Source organism: Porites lutea, chromosome 6 (genome assembly GCF_958299795.1).
Source record: "Porites lutea chromosome 6, jaPorLute2.1, whole genome shotgun sequence".
In the NCBI taxonomy this organism is placed as follows: Eukaryota; Metazoa; Cnidaria; class Anthozoa; order Scleractinia; family Poritidae; genus Porites; species Porites lutea.
In genome coordinates, this window is record NC_133206.1 from 6,574,491 (window position 1) to 6,597,126 (window position 22,636).

General features: G+C 40.4%; 1 protein-coding gene across 1 annotated transcript in view; it reads right to left on the reverse strand.

Annotated features, from left to right (window-relative positions):
- LOC140940610 (polycystin-1-like) overlaps positions 1-22,636 on the reverse strand; it is a 61,686-nt gene that overhangs the window by 29,921 nt on the left and 9,129 nt on the right. Inside the window, 9 exon segments of the mRNA XM_073389605.1 lie at positions 1,169-6,330; positions 7,020-7,177; positions 8,218-8,937; positions 9,576-9,947; positions 10,599-11,225; positions 12,098-12,197; positions 12,677-12,999; positions 14,054-14,207; positions 21,013-21,281. Of these exon segments, the coding sequence (XP_073245706.1) occupies positions 1,169-6,330; positions 7,020-7,177; positions 8,218-8,937; positions 9,576-9,947; positions 10,599-11,225; positions 12,098-12,197; positions 12,677-12,999; positions 14,054-14,207; positions 21,013-21,281 (7,885 nt within the window).

A 22,636-nucleotide genomic window follows, 5' to 3' on the forward strand; every position in this document is an offset into this window, starting at 1 on the left:
AGATAGTGTGATCTTCAGATTTGAGTTGTAGCTTAGACTACACCTTCTTCATGAATGGAGATTTATGCTGTGCGTCAGCCAAGATCATTCTCCGAAGGGCGCTGGTACAGTCCACTTAGTTTTTCTTAAGATAAACGAGTCTTTGGACAGGAGCGAGATACATCTAATACTGCTATGTAAAAGTTTCTGATATTTTGAATACATTTGTTAGGTTTGCGTTAATATTTCTGCTTATTATTGATACGTATTTCTTTCGAGTTTCTTTCTTTGATTCCTTTCTAGAATATATGTAACAACATAGGCCGGGTAACCACACCAAGGTACCAGGATTTAAAACAGCATTGAAATGTGAAAAAAAAGAAACAAAAATCATGCATTTTATTAAAATTGCATTTTAAAAAGGACGCAACAAGTTTGAGAATATTTTTAACAATAATTCCATCTGGCTGTGTTTTATATTCTCTTTGGCCCACCCCCTAAGGGTAGCTGAAAATTACACTACCCACCCCTTGCACGAGGCTCAAAACCTCATGACCCACCCCCTCTCTGCTCTAGCCCACCCCCATACTTTTTTACCAGTCTCTTAAGATATGCGTATAACCACGTTTTTTTTTTTTTTTTAGAGAAAACATCATGGCTCTATCAAATTCGTTCTTTAACACGTCTAAAACTGAGGATTTATTTAGAGCATGCGCTCTTTCATCGCCTGTAACATTCCTGACAGGCTATCATGTGTACAAATCGGATATGACCTGATCTCGCCTTCGGCTTCGTCATCAAGAGATCTGGGTACGAGATTAGCGTCAACCCTCACTAGTATGAAACTGGAAACAAACCCATTGGACTCCTAGTCCAACAACGCTAGCGGCACACATTTAAATTCATTGGCTTTGACATCTTTTTTTGTCTGATCATGTTCCGTTGGTTTCAGTATTGCGCTATTTCTTGAACTAATGTTGGAAAATTAGATAGAGGATATAGAGAGGAGAAGTGTGACGTCACAAAAATTCAAATGTGTGAAATTATGGAATTGGTTGGCATATTCAGAAAGAAGAAGATGAAAAATGCGCCCTTGCCAAAAGAAAGCCGGTAAGTGCAAATTTGTGGGGGATATAAGCAACGTTTAGAAAGTTCATAGTATAAATAAAAATTGATATGATATACTCACTCGATGCTCATATCAGGAGGATCACCAGGAACAAGTTTAATATTTTGATCCTTAAAAGACTGTCGACCACTTTTTGCCATGATAAATCTGATAGTATATGTTGAGTTAGGAATCGCCATGCTTGTATTTAACTTTATTATTTTTGTTTCGTTAAAATCCGTAAGTTGACCTGGAGCATATCCGAAACAGCTTCCATTACTCAAGGGATTTTTTGTCTCAGTAGAGGATATATTTTCTGGCAACTTGGAACCATTAAAGCTACAGAACCAAGCAAACTCGAAATTGCTTCCTGGCTCATCTGGTTCATCTGGTTCATCTGGGTCCACTGACTTAGAAGCATCAATTTGCACTATAACGTCACTGCCTACAGTCCTCTTCGAGCCGCCCAAAATACTTGCCACGAGAGGAGTTGGGACAATTTTAATAGAAAATTTCTTCTCATTGTAAAATCCTTCTGCCCAAGTCATGCTGATGGAAAACTGAAATTCAATCTTTGCGCAAATACTAAAATTCCTCGCGGGAAAGTCCAATTTGGCTAATGGTGTGGTGAATTCAGTTGGCATCGGATCTTTTTCATCAGTGCGGCATCTCTTTGTAATCTTCCACCTGAATTCGGTAGTATCATTGAAGCACTTAATCTCGTTGTCAGTCTCAATAGTTATCTTCTCTGAACGTGTGAACGTATTTGTTTTACCGGATTCGAATCCAGGAACTCTAATTTTGGGTATTTCGCAGTATCCCCTCCCTACTAGCACTGTTCGTTCTAAATCTATGCAGGATACTGAATTGTTGGCTCTAAAATTAACAGTATAACTCCTGGCGTTTTCATACGTGACATTAAAATGTTGAGTACAATTATTGCCGGTGCAATTCGTCAGACTCCCACATTTATTCTCTTCATACTGTTCTGGATAGTTAGCGCCATGTGCATTAAGTAGAAAACAGGGATTATGCCCCATCTGACCCACTGTGAGAGTAAAGTTTACTGGCTTTTTCTGTACTGTAGGCCCGTCGTCTGTTAGGTTAACACCGAGTATGCTCTTCATCAGCGTGATTGTAACATTACGTGTCATCTCGCTGACTTTATTCTGTGCCTTTAGACGAATGGTGTGATTTCCACAAGTACCGAACTTATGCAAGAAGGTCTTATTCGGGTAACTTTTGTCTCCATCGTTGTCAAAATTCCAGGTAAAAGTTACGTTGGTACCGTTTGTGATAAAGGCTTTAAAAGATACGTCATATTCCGCGGGATACGTATCTTTGCGAAGAGTAAAATCTGAGCATGATTGATTCTCATATTCCGTATGTTCAGTGATAATTTCAAGTCCTTGGATTGAATCTTGTGTTATAACTAGGCAAGTGTAGCTGACATTTGAAGGATTTCTGTTGAAGAATGTCACCGTAATGTTGTATTTTCCTGCAATGGAGTAGTGATGATTGGTGCTCCATCCCGAAGTCGGAAACTCTCGGGGAAAGTACAACGATTTATCACTTGAACTATCTCCAAAATTTATCGCCACGTTTAAGTTGGTGCCATTTGAAATTGTCACGTTCAGCGTAACAGAATCATTAGTAGTAATGTACAATTCCTTGTTACACAGTTTTTGTTGGGCTTTAGGAGATTTAGTACGCCATATAGCGAGTCCTGGGCCCTTTGCTGGCGTCTCCACATATACTGTGGTGTTAATCGTTTTGCTATCCACGCGATTACTGGCATTAATGACCACGGGATATTTCCCAGGCTCAGTGTAACTGTGCGTACTATTTGCTTCAAAACTATCGCCAACTGAACGACTCCTGTTGACAATTTTTGGGCTCCCATCACCATAGTCAATGGAAAAAAGAAGTTCAGAGCCTTGGGTAAACCTCCAGTGTATTTCTACCGGAGCGTTCACTGCTACGGAATGATTAACACTAGTATATTTTAAGCCTTCGATTACGTCCTGGACTATCAGCAGGCAAGTGCAGCTGACATTTGAAGGATTTCTGTTGAAGAATGTCACCTTAATGTTGTATTTTCCTGCAATGGAGTAGGAATGATTGGTGCTCCATCCCGAAGTCGGAAACTCTCGTGGGACGTACAACGATTCATCACTTGAATTATCTCCAAAATTTATCGCCACGTTTAAGTTGGTGCCATTTGAAATTGTCACGTTCAGCGTAACAGAATCATTAGCAGCAATGTACAATTCCTTGTTACACAGTTTTTCTTGGGCTTTAGGAGATTTAGTACGCCATATAGCGAGTCCTGGGCCCTTTGCTGGCGTCTCCACATATACTGTGGTGTTAATCGTTTTGCTATCCACGCGATTACTGGCATTAATGACCACGAGATATTCCCCAGGCTTAGTGTAATTGTGCGTACTATTTGCTTCAAAACTATCGCCAACTGAACGACTCCTGTTGACAATTTTTGGGCTCCCATCACCATAGTCAATGGAAAAAAGAAGTTCAGAGCCTTGGGTAAACCTCCAGTGTATTTCTACCGGAGCGTTCACTGCTACGGAATGATTAACACTAGTATATTTTAAGCCTTTGATTACGTCCTGGACTATCAGCAGGCAAGTGCAGCTGACATTTGAAGGATTTCTGTTGAAGAATGTCACCTTAATGTTGTATTTTCCTGCAATGGAGTAGGAATGATTGGTGCTCCATCCCGAAGTCGGAAACTCTCGTGGGACGTACAACGATTCATCACTTGAATTATCTCCAAAATTTATCGCCACGTTTAAGTTGGTGCCATTTGAAATTGTCACGTTCAGCGTAACAGAATCATTAGCAGCAATGTACAATTCCTTGTTACACAGTTTTTCTTGGGCTTTAGGAGATTTAGTACGCCATATAGCGAGTCCTGGGCCCTTTGCTGGCGTCTCCACATATACTGTGGTGTTAATCGTTTTGCTATCCACGCGATTACTGGCATTAATGACCACGAGATATCCCCCAGGCTTAGTGTAATTGTGCGTACTATTTGCTTCAAAACTATCGCCAACTGAACGACTCCTGTTGACAATTTTTGGGCTCCCATCACCATAGTCAATGGAAAAAAGAAGTTCAGAGCCTTGGGTAAACCTCCAGTGTATTTCTACCGGAGCGTTCACTGCTACGGAATGATTAACACTAGTATATTTTAAGCCTTCGATTACGTCCTGGACTATCAGCAGGCAAGTGCAGCTGACATTTGAAGGATTTCTGTTGAAGAATGTCACCTTAATGTTGTATTTTCGTGCAATGGAGTAGGAATGATTGGTGCCCCATCCCGAAGTCGGAAACTCTCGTGGGAAGTACAACGATTCATCACTTGAATTATCTCCAAAATTTATCGCCACGTTTAAGTTGGTGCCATTTGAAATTGTCACGTTCAGCGTAACAGAATCATTAGCAGCAATGTACAATTCCTTTTTACACAGTTTCTCTTGGGCTTTAGAATATGTAGTACGCCATATAGCGAGTCCCGGGCCCTCTGCTGGCGTCTCCACATATACTGTGGTGTTAATTGTTTTCCTATCGACAAGATTACTCGCATTAATGACCACGTGATATTCCCCAGGCTTAGTGTAATTGTGCGTACTAATTGCTACAAAAATATCCCCAACTGAGAGACTCCTGTTGACAATTTTTGGACTCCCATCACCATAGTCAATGGAAAAAAGAAGTTCAGAGCCTTGGGTAAGCCTCCAGTGTATTTCTGCCGGAGCGTTCACTGCTACGGAATGATTAGCGCTAGTGTATTTGAAGCCTTCGATTACGTCCTGGACGATAATCTCTGTGCAGTTCACAAGCATTGAACTGACATCATTGGATGCGATCAATACTACTTTGTATCTACCAGCTGTGGTGTATGTATAGGGCATAACTTTATCAGTGCTGTTCGTTGTTTTTCCATCCATGGTATGTAAGGTATATCGGGCCATTTCGTCTCCTAGATGAGGCAATACAGTGAAGTTGAACGTTTCGTTGGTCTTTAGGATCAGTGGATGCTCAACCGCCACACCATGAATTGCATATTGTACGCTGAGGTTCCTTGCAATTGTTTCATTGTTAACTCTGTTGGTGGCTGTGATGACTACACTGTACCAACCAACAATTGTAAAGTTACTTTTGTAGAGTCCAAAAAACCTTGCACCTGACACTTTGACGTCAGTCAAATTCTTTGTTTCCATACTCCCATCAGGGAAGGTGATGGTGACATTAAATTCAACGTGTGATCCATTGAACAATGTCCAGCCAATGCTAGCTGTGGTCCCGTTTTCTATTGTTTTCAAAGAATCGTTTTTAAATTTCATGCCAGCTATTCTCTCTTGAATGACCACCCGACACCAGAGTGCAGCTACCCCTATCTTATTCCCTGCCAAGACGCCGAGGGTCCTCTCCCCAGTGTTGTCAAATATTTTCGTGACCCATGGTAATTTTGTCGTGTCGTTGCTGTTGTCACCAAAATCCCAGATGAAAGTAACATTAGTTCCTTTGGTTATAGAGCCGGTTAAATTTACAGATTCCGCCGAAGGGAAGACTTCCGGTATATTTAGCTGCAATTCGGTGACAATTTCCTGGAGGCAAATCGATTTTGTAACATTTTCTCTTGTAACGGAGTTTCCGACTGATAAGGCGATTGTCTTGTGTCCACCCTCTTCATACACTCTTTCTACACGGGATTCAGAAACAGTGGACACGACCAAAGCGATTGCAGGGAGTATGGAACGATTTTGTGGACTGTCCTCTGTAAATGGATGGTAATTACCAAGAAGAATTCCCGAACCATTTTTGTTAATTACTGCACTGGAATAAAATAGAGAGGACCCTGATGAACTGGTTTTTAGCGCCCCTGTCGGTCCCGAGGAAGCAAAACGCACGCCAAAGACATCTCCAGGTTGAAGCTGAAATCTCTGATTTTCATCTTCAATCAAAATACGCTTGGGACCACTTGTTGTGTAGACCAGGTATTTATGGATTTGTTGGTAGTTAAAGTTTCCATAAGGCAGTGTTTCGTTTTTGCAACGCGACACACTTTGCACGACACACAGCCCGTCAGAGAAACTGAAGATTGCATCATTGTCGCATGTTTTTTTCTCACTGCCTGTGCACATAGTGATGTCGCTGATACACGTCTTGGTTGATGGACAGTATCGTTGAGTAGAATCCGTGCACGTTGGTCGATAAACCTAGCGATGTAAGTGATTAGTGTTTACTACAAAAACTACAACATTGCTCAGGAAATTTGGATGACAGTTATTTCAAAATTACTCACAAATAAAATTTTGTTACAAAACTGGCAGCCAATAGTAACATTTGCATCACAATCTCGTTGCACTGGGCGATTTTTCTTACAAACTGCAATTTTCCGTTCCTCACAACACTTTTGCTGCCCTGAGATGATCATGCCTAGCGACAGTTTCTTCTCACAACGTTTCATTACTACTGCATCAGTTTTATAAATATAGGTAGCAATTTAATGTATTGGGTTGACTTCTTTTATCTTTTTTGCCACTTGTATCGAACAGGGCAACGAAGTTCCAAGAGAATTGCATGAAACCTCTTCCTTAGTGCCCTGTTTTGATTCCTGTTTGATTCAGCTAGTATGTCATCCCCCCCCCCCCAGAAATCACTCTTCCTCACCTCAGTCTTTACTAGCTCAGTAGTTGGAGCATCCGACTAGGGTGCGGAAGGTCCTGGGTTCGAATCCCACCTGGATCTTTTCTGCATTCGGGCTCTGTGATTGACTCTTATCTCCGTGGCTTTTTCATTATTATTGGTTACTTACATCAACCAGCAGTGTGGTGTTTTGTAAAGTAAAGATGAACAATGAGTTCTATTTTCAAAACACTTTATCATTAGTCTATTGGAAGAGTACCATGATTTCTAAAGACCCTCCTGTCTCAACATCCATTTCCAGGGCAACAGCTTCTCCTTTACTTTTGACTTCCGTACCCGCCATCAGATATAACCCGTCAGATGTAATTGGCGAGTGTGCTTCCCCAGCTGGTGTGCCCACAGTCAGTACTGCTGCATCTGTGGATTGAAAAACAGGTCCATTAATTGCATAATCAGCAAATTCAGCAGTAGTGCATGAAGGAAAATCATATGACCCTGTTTTAAGACCAATCTCATCTAGGACTGGTTAAGGCTTTGCCCGGCTTAATTTGCGCCTGAAAATATATTTGCACCCAGTAGGCGACTAAATGTTGTATTTTTTTGACCTGAAATTCGTCGTGAAATCACAGTGGTGGATTAAGACTGTGAACAAGATAATATGAACAAGTGCTGATAGGTTCTCACTTTGAAGTTTAGGCCGGCTCTATCCCCAGAATCCTTATCTTTGCACGTCCGAAATATAGTTATACTAATTGAATATCATAGTGGGGAAGGACAGGAAGTAGGAGCCTGGGACAATAGTGTGTGGGAGGGGTACAAGAGGTGGGAAAGGAAAGGGCGAGAGGTAGGAGTTTTAAAAGGATGGAAAGTGGGATAAACAAGGGGAAATTGCATGAGAATGCTTACTATGTCGCAATCGAAAAATGGCTATAGGAAACCAAAAAAGGGCGGGAGTGGGGAATGCAATGTATAAGACGCAGAAGACTTTGACCCCATTTAAATCCCCCTACCACGATACACTTTCTGGCTTATCAATCAAAAGATTCCAATCATCATAATTTGCTCTTTCATTAGAGACCTTAGTGTTCGAGGACAAAAACAACTACGAAAACGAAATTTGATGTAATTTTTTCCGCGTATTGTCAAAAAAAAGACAGCAGGACAATTTTTCACCAAGAAAGTTAGCACCGTTATGTCTCAAGGTTACGCCCTCTCTCGATCGCAAGAAAATAAAACCTCGAACATTTGACAACTTTTTTGTACCACTTCGAGATACTCGCAAAAACTCGTAGTTAGGTCACGACTGCTATCGCGTTTTCCAGCTAAAATGATGCTGGTTTACTTATGCGCAACACTTCGTACTGAGAAAATCTCGTCCTCGTCTTAGAATCTAAAGGTCTCTGTTAACAGAAGTTAGTGCAGCAAAGTTGTAGTAATGTTTGGGTGTTAACACTTACCAGGCAGTGAACCACTGACTTGACCTTTTCCGTCCCCAAATTGCACTGAATAATTCACGTTAGAACCATAACGGAACATCACAGAACAACCGGCGGAAACGTTCACAGGAGCACAGGATTGGCAAGAAATATTAAGACCTGTCAATTCAGAAACTACTCTCCTAGTCTTCACAAGAGATTCAACTGTTGATCGATAACCTGTTTTACTATGTTTTACGATTGCTGTTCCTTTGATGTAGTAACTTCCGGGATGCAGAATTGCTATGGTTGCAGGGGAATGCGTGGTGTAATGAGTTGTACCATCCCTGATGTTAATCGTGTAGGACTCAACGGTTTCATTTGCTGGTAACGTCGGCGTCAATGTTATGTTAAAAGCCTTGAAGGTGTACACAGAGGAATCCAAGGACATATCTAGCCTCCGAGGCCACACCGTAACTGACTTGAAAACAGAAATGTGACTTTTTCCTCCGCATTTAAGATTTCCAGAACCAAAACAGGGCCAAAAGCACATGTCAGCGGCACCTTCAGCCGCTGGGGAAGTGGAGTTAGAACACAAGCACAGCATTCCCCCCTTTACTGCTGCATAATTGTAGTACCAAGTGCCGCACTCGTGCATGCAGAGACCTGGGGTCATGCTGCTTGGCTTGTATCCACCGGGGTTAAAAACAAAAGCTGGCGATGTGTCACCGTCCTTGTAGCAACCCAAGTACTGGTAAGGAACTGTAGTGAAGAAGGATAAACATTAAGGCATTAATAATGATAAACTGAGAGACTAAGATCAACAATTTCTGAAATCACTTTGATCGACTATGGAACGCAAACGCAAAACTGAATAATTGTTGGCCGTTAGTTTCCTCCCGTGACGAGGACGGCAACGAAAAAGTCATAAAAGCAACAGGTTTAATAAGCAAAACAAGAACTTTGCACGTGCATTACTCTTTTTGACTTTGTACATTTCTTTGCCGTCACTGCACGACTACGACTTGAAAATGCCTGACTTCACGTTTTATAGAGGACGTACACAAGCGTAATCGCGATGAAGATTAAAAGAACGCGAATTCACTTTTTCAGCGACGTTTTCGCTGCCGTCCTCGTCCTTGGATCGTAAGGTCCCTCCAGTGAGTTGTAATGATTTTCCAAGGAATTTGCTGTGCCGCATTGAAAGCAATATGATTTTATTAGACACTCGAAACACTAGCTGCTCTGCGTTTATAATGAGGCACTGTTGACGGGTAAAAAGTCCTCAAATGTAGTTAATGTTTAAAAGAAATTCTTGGCACAAGGCATAAAAAAGAGTGATTTTAATCAACAGCGAAAAAACGGCCGTTTGAAAATTTATCATGAGCTTGAAACATTACCTTGTTCACAGACGTATCTCGATGTGTACGATGAGCACGAAGTTTTGCTCCAATTTCCACTCGATTCCATAACAACACAATCACCACTTGATGATCCGTTATTCCATTTCTCATAAGAGACCTTCATTCCGTCTGTCCAGTAATATAATTCATCGTTTGGCTCTCGTTCAAGTCCAATCCAAGCATCAATCCAAGCATCCCCTTTTAGCAAGCTACGAACAAAAGCATTTTCTTCTTCTGATGTAATCTTCACCAGATCAGCTGTTTCACTAACGCATGCTTCACGAGCTGCGGAAACTGAGAGGTTTGAAGGCGACACCTTGTAACAGGAACCATCGAAATATTTCCAGCCCACGGGGCAGGAGTCTGGATCTGTGAACACCATAGATAAGAGTGACTGCTCATCAGCTCATGAGAAAAGTGCACTTAGCTAGGCCTTTTATCTCACGTCCCAAGCCTCTGTTTCAAAGCGAGGCTGGAGGCGAACCAATTGTTACAAAAGTAATTCTATTATAATTCACATTTTAACAGGACAGGTTTTTGCACTTAGCCTCGCTTTAACAGTGAGTCTTTTTGGGAATCAGTAATGGCCCTTGACCTCATTATTTTTCTCCTTTTTCGCGATAGAATTTTTGACTATGTTGGGAATAAACAGGCACAGCATTTCTTGATCTTAAATGAACACATTGAAATAATCATACGGTGCTTCTTCTAATACGTGAGCTTTTCAAACGCCTTCTTCGTTTCCAGAAAAAAAGATGAAACTATATGACATCCTCATGACAAAGGTTAAACACGTGTTAACTGTTCATAACATATCTCGGTCTGATCGGCTAGCTTTGATCGCGAATTGTCCCCCCTTTTCCCCAACTACGGAGCCCCAAAATCCCAGGCTACCTCTGGCAAAATGATGTTAACTTGTTTTGCATGTTTCGTTATTTTTTTATTATTGACAATCGTAATGTTGCAGTGATGGTTGATCTGCACAAACCTATTGAAACAAGTTATAAAAAGTGGACTCACCATTGCATACATGAAGTGTTTTCATCCTTTCCTCACTTATTTCCAGTTTCCAAATTGCAACATCTCTGATTGCACCACTGAAATATTTTGGTCGACCAATCGTAAAAGAACCGTTTATCAGAGCTGAAGGCGTGACAGTCTTGCCACTGAAATCATACAACACAGTAGCTGCATTACCGACTATAACAGCAGTCAGGCCATTTGGGTAGCTCCACCCAATGGAAAATGTCTGCCAGGTGTTCCTCTTAAAGGCTCCTTTAACCTCCCACTCCTTGTGTGTGTCCTTAACAGTAAAATACATGGTTTCGTCGACATAAAAGATGCTTACTGTGCCAAGGGATAGCAAATAGCCGGTTCCAGTTCCAGAAATACTGGCTTTGAAGCTTAAAGAAAATCCATTGGGACACTTGGAAGGAATGCTTAAGCAGCTGTCTGAAAGGTCGCTAAGGTCTACCCAGGAAGCAGAGCTGTCGATGGAGAGCGCCAGAGGTGAAAAGTCAGCTTTAGCGGCTGCGCGCTCTGTGATCCATGGACCGTGAATCTTTCCGATTTTGCCGTTGTTTATGTCCTTTACGAAAACAGGCTTGTCCAGTGGCCAGTAGTGAGTCGCATCTTTATAACATTGATCTGTTAAAAGCATGCAATGAGAATGCTATGCAAAAATTGCGAAAATAGTCCCCTTCCCCCACCCCGACTCAATTTTAAAGCGAGAAAACAGCCGACATTTAGCAACGTCCCTGACGGTTTTTCCGCGAAATGATCTCTGAGGAACGAGCGCAAACATTTCATACTGATGAGGTGTTACTACCCAGTTCTGGGTAGTGCTTCTGATTGGTTAGAGCAAATTTTCAACCAATCACAAGCACTACCTATATCAGGGTGTGACACGTCATCAGTATGGAATTTCTGTTGTCGTTCCATTGAACATCTTTTCCCGGAGAAACCGTTGGTGGAGTCCCGAAATGTCGGCTGATTTCGCAGCCTACGTCAATTTATAAGTCCCTTTGGATCAAAGAATTAGAATTTCCCTAATTTCCAATTCCAAAAGAAATAACCTTTCCATAATAGGATCCTCTTTACATGCTTTATATCAAATGATACTTATCTGAGAGTTGCTATAAAATACCAATTTATCGAAATAGTGTACAAGACAAGCCTGGACATGCGCTTTCAAACATAGTCTATATTTTTCAGCTATCATATGAATTAAATTAGAATTTTAATTCTGTTGTTTTTGAAATTTGTGGTCCAATACTTAATTACATGTCTTCGGAAAATTACTCACATAAATTTCCCTCCAGTTATGAGCAAAAGCGATGTTGAGGAAAACAAATTTCCGTCATATAATACGCCAAATCCACCCACCCGCCAAATATAAACTGTGTAACCTTTTCCTGAATTGAACGACAGAAAATCATCATTATCAGTTACCCTGATAAACTGGAAATTTTTAAAACGTATAAGAACGTGACCAGCGATATTAAAAATGAGTTCTTTACCTGTACGTCCACACACATGAATAATTGCCGTTGATGTGGTCGTAGAGAAGAACACGTATTTCACGTTAATTGGATCACTATCTCTCCAAAACAGGTAAAGCTGTTGAAAAAACGATAACATTTGAGACAGTGAATCAATATATGATTCTGAAAAGTATAGTCATCTAGTCTACTTGGGGTATAAATAGGTGCTACATGATAATTAAGAGAAAACATCAACTACAGTGAATCCTATACTAAGCGGCTACTTACCGTTACTTCCAATGTGGCCGCCTAAAAGAGGTTCAGCTGCTGAACTTAGCCCCAATATGAAGAAAACCTTAAACCACTGAACTTTTATGTTATGCCATAGTCTACTAAGCGTTTGAAAATAAGGATAACAATAACGATGATCTTTGACAAGAAAATAACAGAGGTTGAAGGGGGAATGACACGCTAAGACTCAAAGACGTATCATACACGAGGGTATGGCGAGGGTCGTGCGAGGAACGCGTCGCAACAGCCGTATCTCAAATAAGTAATATCGACCAAGTAGTTTCTCTCTTGCAAGAAACTAATCATATACTCTGTAAGACATACCACTTCTCCAGAACCAAACACTACTCTGTCTGTTTCTACTTCAATCCAGAATGACCGCATCTCGTTTTCCTTTAATGGCCCCGTAACGTGCTTCACCAACAAATCAGCAGTAATGTTGCCTTTGATACGTTTTAGTTTGAGCTGGTTATCCTCCGCAGACCCAATGATTATCTCATAACGCGAGCTAGTGACAAGCGATCCACTTGTTAACAGAACGGTAACTTTTCTCTGGGCGTCAATCATGAATTGAAACTTTCGGTTGTGTAGACGGTAATGAGATGATTGGTTGTTGCTGTTTAGGAAGACAGCGTCACAAAGTGACTCTAAAAACAAACAAATTCAAATTCACTTTAGTTTAAATACTCAGGTGATAACAGAGATTCCTTCGCCCTGATTGGTAAAGGATTGTGTCATAAATACTTTATTATCCTCTCCCCTTATGGGGCTTTTCAGATAGGAATAATTTAAATGGAAAAAATATGGTTAAGAATCCTAACTGGCCAGAGGCGATTTTACAAGCTTAGCGGAGAATTTAAACTTTTGACTACCGACTACAAATTCAGCTAGGGGTCAGGGCGAGACGTCAGGGTTACATGAACAGCGCTCGACCACGCTGCCCTAATAGATGAAAAAAGGAACTAAGGCTGATATGAATTTATAAGTTGTTTACTTATAGAAAATGCAAAAGGAATTCTGACAAGAACTTAGAGTAAAACTACGATATAGAGACTGTTAGTAGCACTCCATAGCACACTATCCTGAAAGGAAAACTCGCATACATGGACAATCAATGTAAAAATCTAAATAAAGCGAGAGTATGACCACCGCAGTTGTAATTGCAATATAAGAAATTTTAAGTCCGAAAAAAGTTTTGGGCTTTTGAACGGGATGCGAACTAATGGCCTCTGCATTAGCACTGCAGTGCTCCACCAAATTAAGTGATCTATGAAGAGCCATACATTGGGAGCAGGCCAATTTTTTGAGTTCATCTTCACCAGCGGAACGAATGAAACTTGGAATGAAGATGAATTCATGTAGATCTGAATTCCCGCAGTTCACATTATCTTCACTCTGTAGTCAAAATCAAGCTGTGTATTACTTTCTTCAAAGATTTCGTGCCGCTCTTCTCAGTATTGATCTTTTAACATTCAAAGATGGTTAAACTGCTAATTCGAGGCAAAGTTTCTCAGAGCCCTAGGAAGCGCACTTTTCACAAACATAGCCGAACACCAACAAGGTCCAACAATGGATCAAAATTTTAATGAAGTTATATACAACATATCTTTCCCTTCAAACATGGAGGATATTTTTACCAATTAACAGAATCGTCTGTTGGCTCCTTTTGTGTTTATCTATTCAGTTTTAAAAATCACTTACTTTGATTACAATATTCATTGTAAACTTCTATTTCTTGGATTCCAACTCCGCCGCTAGCCCCATATAATTTCTTGACTGTAAACTTTATCCATTTTGCCGGGCGAGATAGAAAACTTAACTCTTCAAAATCGGAACTGTTCGCCTTTAGTGTAAACTGAAAAACACAATAAAAGTATCAAAATGACCCTAGTTTTGACCAAAACGTGGTTAATAGCTCCACCTCTGTTTTCACTTCACATATACCACATACGTTACATATCGATAATGCGTTGGAAGGTGACCTAAAGCCCGTAAATTCAATGGACTGAGAGCAGTAGCTACTGTCACCAAAAATGACGTCCGAGTTTACTCTAAATACTTAGTGTTAAGAGTGAAAATCACACGCACTGTTGTTCTCTTGTTCCATTCAGGCTCTTAACAGAAAGGAAGCATAGTCATAACCTGAGATCAGGCTCTATTTTCGTTTCGCTTTGTAAATAACATTCTGGTGGGCATGGCGAAACGAAAAGAGAGCCCAATTTTAGCGGTAGCCGTTAGAGAGAATGTATGAGAACCACTCAAATTGTGCCTGATCTCAGGTTAGCATAGTCATGAGGCTTTGTGAAGTCTTTTGTTTGTCTTATTATTGTTGTTGTTGCTGTTATTATTATTATTATTATTATTATTATTATTATTATTATTATTATTATTATCTCTTTTATCACAGTCTTTGCTGGTGTTCTTTTTGTGCATTAGCCGGGCGCAAACCATGCACCTACAGCGTGAGTCAAGTCAATCATTCTGTTCATACACTGAGCACCTTTCTGACGATTCGCGCAGATCCCAGCACGCAGATCTTTTGAATCTCTGTCATAGTAGCTCTCTCTGATACTTTCTTGATGTTTTCTACCATACCCTTTTTCACCGTACCAAGTGCACCAATAACCACAGGGATCACTACGGTTTTCATATGCCACATTCTCTGTATTTCTAGTTCTAGGTCTTTGTACTTGCTTTTTTTTTCAGTTTCCTTCAGTGCGATGTTTCTATCTGATGGAACAGTCATATCAATCAGTTTGCAGGTGGAATTCACTGAATCTTTAACGATGATGTCTGGTCTGTTCGCTGTTATAGTTCTATCAGTATTGACTGGCATGTCCCACATGATGGTGATGTTGTTATCTTTATTGTGCATCACGGTCTCTGGCTCGTGTTCGTACCATTTGTCTGTAATCTCTATATCATGATCTTTACAGATGCTCCAATGGAGATATGCTGCAGCATTATTGTGCCTGGAGATGTACTCTGTTTTGGCTAATACCACACATCCAGATACAATATGGTCAACTGTCTCTTAATGTTGCGAACACATTCTGCATTTGCTCTCCACTTGCTGGCCACATATTACTTTCTGGTAGTTTCTGGTGTTCATTGCCTGGTCTTGAGCTGCTACAAGTGGTCCCTCCGTTTCTCCTTTCAAATTACTTGACAACCATTTGTTGGTGGTGACGGTGTCTACATGAGGCTTCTCTAGGATCTTTGGATACTAGCCATGCAATACTTTGTTTCTCCACTTTTCTTCTTTCATTGACTTCATCTTGGACTTAAACACGTGTTTCAGTGCTTTAGCATTTTCAGAGGCAGATTTATCTTCTCTGTTCTCAACCTCTGGCATTGTTACTTCCCTTTTGAATTTAGTAGCATTCTTGGATATTGAATTTTTGGCTTTAGATCTTTCATGTTCAAGCAGCTGCTTTGGATATTGCCCTTCTTTGTGCTTCAGATAGTGATCAAGCACTATTGTTGCTGTTTTGAATGCTGTTTCTACATCAATCAGGCCCCTACCTCCATCTTTTCTTGGGATGTACAGTCTTTCCACATCTGCTTTAGGATGTAACATCTTGTGCATGTTCAATAGTTTGTGTGTTTTTGTGTCAATCTTCTTCAGTTCTGAGATTTTCCAGTCAATGATGCCAAAACTGTATTGCACAACTGGGACTGCAAGACTATTGATAGCTTCTATTTTGTTTCTTCCATTGAGCTCAGATCTTAGACATTAATCTTACTCTCCTATTATATTTTTTTCTTATCTTCTCTTTAATTTTGCTATGCTGGATACCATCACTTTCATCTACACCCAGGTATTTGTATACTCCTTCCTGGTCCAACTCTTGTATTTCTGTGTCATCATCTATTACTATGTTTCCAGTTGAGGCCAGTTTACCTTTCTTGAAACTGGCTTTGGCACATTTCTCAAGTCCAAGTTCCATACCAATATCATCATTGAATTGTTTCATTATTTTCAGTTCTCCAACTTGTTCTTGCTCGTTCTTACTATACAATTTTAGATCATCCATATAAAACAGATTGCTGATTGGAGCACTTGTGTTTAAGATCTTGTAACCATACCCAGATGTAGCCAGCTCTGATGTTAAAGGCACAAGGGTTAGACAAAATAGCAGAGGTGGGAATGAATCTCCTTGAAAGATCCCTCTTTTGATCTTGATCTGATCTGTTGTGATGCATCCATCATTGTAAGATAGCTTCATCGTAGTTTTCCAGTTGCTCATTGAGGTTCTCATGATCTTCATTAGTTTTTCATTAAATCTGTACATCTGTAAGGTCTTCAGTATCCAACTGTGAGGGACACTATCATAGGCTTTTCTGTAGTCTATCCAAGTCATACTCAGGTTCTTTTTCTTCTTTTTGCAGTCTTCTATGATCATTTTATTTATTAGGAGCTGATCTTTGCATCCATATGAACCCCTGACACAACCTCTCTGTCCTTCCGGCAATATATCATTCTTCGTGATGTGGGTGTAGCTTCTTTCGGTTAAAATCGATGTGAGCACCTTGTAGGATGTTGATAAACAGGCAATTGGCCTATGGTTTTAGGGGTTCTCTGTGTCTTTGTTCTTTGGTAGTAAATATGTTTGTGCTGTAGTGAACCAATCAGGCAGATTTTCTGGGCGTTCTATTGCTTGGTTATATGCATTCAGTAGGTGTTGGTGTAGTGCTGTGAGGTGCTTTAGCCAGAAGTTAGGAACTGCATCAGGGCCGGGTGACTTCCACTTGCTTGCTTTCTTTAAAACAGTCTGCAACTCATCTTGGCTTATGTCCTCCCATGGTTGGCATTCTGTATCAGCATATTTCTGCTCCTCCCTCTTTATCCACTCTGCTGAATGGTTGTGCTCTCTATCGTTCTCCAAGATGTTACGCCAAAATGTTTCTGTTGCTTCTTTCTTAGGTGGTTTTTCAACTGATAACATCTGCAAACACCTGGTTTTGACTGAATTGTTTACTTCTTTTTACATATCTCCTGATTCTTTGGGCTTTTGCTTGAATTTTCATTTTAAGGGATTCCCTTACTGTTTGCAGTTCTTGATTTGTTGTTATTTTGTATTTCTTTTTAATTCTTTGCTTTTTCGTGGAGATCTTTTGGTTTTCACCTTTCTGTGCCTTGTCCGTTAGTACCGACAGATCAGCTCTCATGCTTTTAATCTGATTCTCTATTCTTGTCCTCCATTTTGGTTTTTGCCGTTTATTGTTCTTTGTCTTTGGGAGTTTTGGCGTTTTACCCATCTTTTCAAATATCACATACGCAGTGACATATTGTAACAAATTGATGTTATTGAGGTTGGGTGCCTCTTCTGCTTTTACCAATTGAATTGCTTGGTTTGCTTGTTTGATCAACAGCTCAGCTTTTCTGTTCATTGATATCTAGGGTAGAGGGGGCCTCTCTGCCATCCTGATGTTTTCCCATTCAGCTATTGCCCTCTTAATTTCTTTAACTAGGTCTTCGATCTCAGATGGATTTTGTGATGGTTTTACCTCATCTTCATTTGAGTCCTCATAACAATTGTTGGCATCTTCTACAAACACATCATCCACTACACTATCTGTTTGGTTGTTTTGTTCATTCAATTCATTTTCAATCCGTTGCTTGATGTTATCTAGTTAAATTTCTGTTAGTTTGTGTTGTTTTTCAATATATCTACGTTGGTTAATCAGTGTATTGGCTGTTAGATTGGGCCTTTCATTTGGGTTTCTTTCCCTCCATATTCTGAATGTATCTTTTGTTACACCTTCACTGGGGTCTGCCTTTGCCTTGAAATAGCAGAACATGACTTCAATGTAATCCTCTCGTGTCCATTTGTGTCTGGTGTTTCTTCTATCTGTGTTGGTACCTGCCCGTTCTGGTGTGGAAGGACCCTGTTGAGAGAGACTCAGAGATGGGTTGGCCGCCACTGCAGGTTGAGAGGGTAGATCAGTAGACAACTTTTCGACCTCACCCTGACCATTCACTGAGGGACGCGCTCCTCGCGCTCCTTGTTGACCCGCGCGACGAGCGATGCGGTATGAATTCCTTACATTTCTACAGCTCATATTGGTGAAGATGCTATTTGAGCCATAGCTGGAGAGAGCGCCATGAAGTCTTTCTTATGTTTTAAATATTGAAATATTAAGAATATCATAGCCGGCTCTTGTAAAATATTAAAACGTTAAATAAAAAATAGAGATGTTTCCGTTTGTCCTAAAATTTTGTCCACCATTCTATTTAGCTTAAGATATATGGCAAAATCATAATAAAAGTTTCCATAAAAGTTTCAATAAAATTTTTTTTTCTAAAACAGAGCACTTTAGCAAGAATCCTCTTGAGCAAGAATTTGAAACTGCGCGCAATGTTTAATGTACTCGATATGACTGATCTCTGCATTCTTTGTAAGATGGTGGCACTCTTCTCTCCAACAAGTTCCTTTACTGCTTGACCATTGAGACACTTCTGAAATAAGTTCAAGGTCCTTCAGCAACTCAAAGAAGAGGATTTAACAGCTGCGTTATGCCTCGCGAGATACTTAGTCTGAGAGAGTGTCCCACACCCCGCCAAAACGTGCGACACATTTTCAGGCAATTTACCACACATTCGGCACATGACATGTGAAGTTCCACTCCCTTTTCCAGTTTGCCTTTGGTGGTATAACTTGGTTGGAAACATCTGTTGGTACAATTCCTGCGTGGCTGCTGCTATTATCAAGGGCCGAGCCAGTTTCCCTTTCCATTTCTCTTCTCCCAGTGTGTCACAAAAAGTTTTCTATTGTGCCTTGGCAAGAGTGGTCTTTTAAGTTTTTTTCCTCCTATTTCGTCACCATCCTTCGTAGTAGCCCTTGGATTAGGATGCTGTAAAGTCAGAGTTAAGTGTAGCTCTGAGGCACACTTTTCAGCATCTTTGATGATTGACTGACACCCGGTCTGCACTGCGTTCTCTTCAAACTTCCTCACGGCGCTCATGGTCGTATCTGAGTTCTCAAATAATTTTACAGCCGGTTTGATCTTAGTGCTTTTATACTCCGCTTAACACATGATCTACGGCCTCTTCTACCGTTCTTTCTTGAATTGTAGAGTTGTGCTATCGATCCCAGGGGGTGATTCCCATTATTGTCCACGATAATTTTACGCCCTTCTTTATCCAGCTGCTGTAAGTCGGCAAGTGGCCATGTCTGGGTCCACATGAATACGTTAAAACTGGTAAAACACACTGTTTCGACGCAGCCACTCTGTGGTAGTCTGTCAGAGGGACAGACCAGATAATAGATAACCTTTGCAAGTACACCTTCGCTGCATTTTGAGGAAAAATTCTGTCTTCCTGTTTCACAGTTTCCAATACTCCCAGAAACGTGTAAGAGCACCCTTCTTCCAAACTACTCATTGCTTTAGCATTGTCAATCTCCAAGTTCTCCGCTCTTGAATCAAACACTCTATGTTCACATGTTCAACCGCGCACTTCTTCTCGTTCCACTTTAAACCTACACATTCCATGTCATCCTTAACAGATCTTAGAACTCTCCGTTGCTTACTTTCCGACGCTGCAGATACCTTCAAATCATCGATGTACAACAGATCTGTTATCTTCAGACTGATCGGTTTGGACAACTTATACCCTTCGGTTGCCTTGAGCTTCTAAGCTATAGGATTTAGGCATAAGCTGAGGAGACTTGGATAAAGCGTATCATCTCGATGAAAGTTATCATTTCTGACGTTTCCGTCCCTTGCTTCGTCTTAACCACAATTCTAGTGTTCCACCTATTACTCAATTGCCGTATTGCTACGCCTAACCACCGATGGAATCGATCAAGCTCAAACACCTCTCCTAACCATCTGTGACCTACCGTGTCAAAGGCCTTTCTAACATCTACCTAGGCCATACTGAGATTCCGCTTTCTCCAATGACCGTCTTGACACACCATTCGGTCAATAACGAGGTTGTCAAAAGTTCCACTGCATTTCTCTCTCGCACCTCGCTGCTCTCGCTCCATCAAGCCATACTTCTTAAGGTGATGATTCATTGATTTTAAACCACTTGTAGATGGTGTTTAAGCAGGTAATCGAGCGCTGATTTTCGCTGGAAAATTGACCTGGCTTCGGAATTAATAATGTCTTACCGCCCGTAAACCACCAAGGAATGTCTTGGGGTTTGTTTGTTTTTATAATAATAATAATAATAATAATAATAATAATAATATTAACATTATTATTATGATAATCATTATTACCATTATTATCATTATTACTATTATCATTATTATTTATCATTTTGCATTTGGACCACTGCTTCTGACTATCGTGGGTTGGTCGTACAGTGCTGAACTCCAATATTCTTTTTAAGGAAGCCGAGCAGAGGAAGGACAGTCATTGAGTGCCTTCTTTACAACTCAATAAATTATTTTGTTATAAAATACGATTCGGTTAAATAAAATTTAAAGTTGAGCCAAAACTTTGTTCACGTTGCCTCATTTTATTCAGGCAAATTTCATATTTCGACAACTGAGCTAGCAGTAACGTCACTTATTCATAGAGACGGATTTTAACCTTCCAATAAGACTTTGAATATTTCAAATGTCACGAAAAATGTCTAGATTGTCTTAATCCGAGAAAAGCAAAACTCAAAAGGTTACCACTGAAAATAGTCAGGATTTACTAACCTTCTCGTGTGAGCAGTCACTGAACTCCAGCAAAATCTCTTGAATCTGCTGCCCCGTAGTCACACTTTGCTGAATTCGCAGCTTGTTTACAGTAAAGCTGGTATGAAATCCAATTTTTAAGTAGAAATTGATAACGCCGCTTGATGAAGATTCCCAGCCCGTAGTAGAATTGCCGTCAGTAGCATGTCTACAGTCACCATTACTTGAATTCATACAGCTGCCACCGTACTTTTGCGAAGCTACGTTGAATGGACTGCAAGCTGTGGAAGCTACAAAAATAAAAGAAACTATAGTCAAGAAAGAAATTAGGGTAGAAAAAGCATACATATAAACCAGTTAGTTCTCTTATTATGGGCTCAGAGACACCTTGTTGAGGTGGTGGAATATCTGGTATTTGTTTGGTAATTGATGATCTTCGTTTTTTTAACTTTCAACAACCCAAAAATCCAATGTTTTTCAGTTTTTCTAAGTTTTAAACATTCGCGTCCCCATTTTTATTAATTAGAAAACATTCAAAAACTCATCTAAAAATTTTCAAACATCTATATAACCAATTAAACTACCGTCCTTATGGACCCATTTTTTTACTGATCGATATCTCAATAATATAATGATACTAATTTATAAAAGCTGAAAATACCAGTGAGGATAAATTTACAGAGCTTGAAAATATCAATACGTGTAGAAGAAATAAAAGTTAAACTCTAAAACTCTAAAATATTATAAAGGAAATAAAGGGAGATGTAAAGAATTGACCATAAGAGGACACAGAAAAATATCTGAGCCCCAGATGGGACTCGAACCGACGACCCTACGTGCTCTAAATCGGATGCTCTAACCTCGGAGCTACTGAGGACTGGTTGGCGAGCAAGGGTCATTTTTTGTGGGTTGGACTTGCGAACCGCATCTCGCAGTCACACAGTCCAACACAAGCAACACATTTAGGCTTAACTGTATCACACAGTCACATTAATAGTAAGAAATGTCTCACCCATGAAGGAGCCTCCAACCAACCAACCTATGCCACTGATATTAATATTATAAAGGAAATAAAGGGAGATGTAAAGAATCGACCATAAGAGGACACAGAAAAAAATTTGAGCCCCAGATGGGATTCGAGCCCACCCTTGCCTGCGTGCAGACGTCTCCTATTTCCTTTGTTGCACGCGGAAAAGGGACGTCTGCGTAACGCCGTCGCTAATCGTGTTCCAGCGTCCCGCTGGGTTCCCAAGATCTTGGGAACATGCTGTGATAGGCTGACACACAGTTCGCATTGTTTGACTTAACGCTAATTGGTTGTTATTGAATCTGGTCTGATAATGTATGCGGTGATTTATGTAATCGGGGTTTTCCAGCCAAAACAAATCAAAACATGTGCCATTGTGTGCAGACCGTTCGAAATCTTGTGCGAGGTCCCGGAAAATTTAACGTGTGCGAGGAAATTATTTCTTTACAATTTAGATCAATTTACTGTGCATGACACATCACATCACATTTGTAAAAAGTGTCTGAGAAAACTACAAAAGCGGCGTGGACTTCGCACTAGGAAGGCATTTCGGAGAAAGCCAGCCAAAGAAAGTAAAATCTTTATTTAGCCGTAACAAACAGAGGCCATAGAAAATTT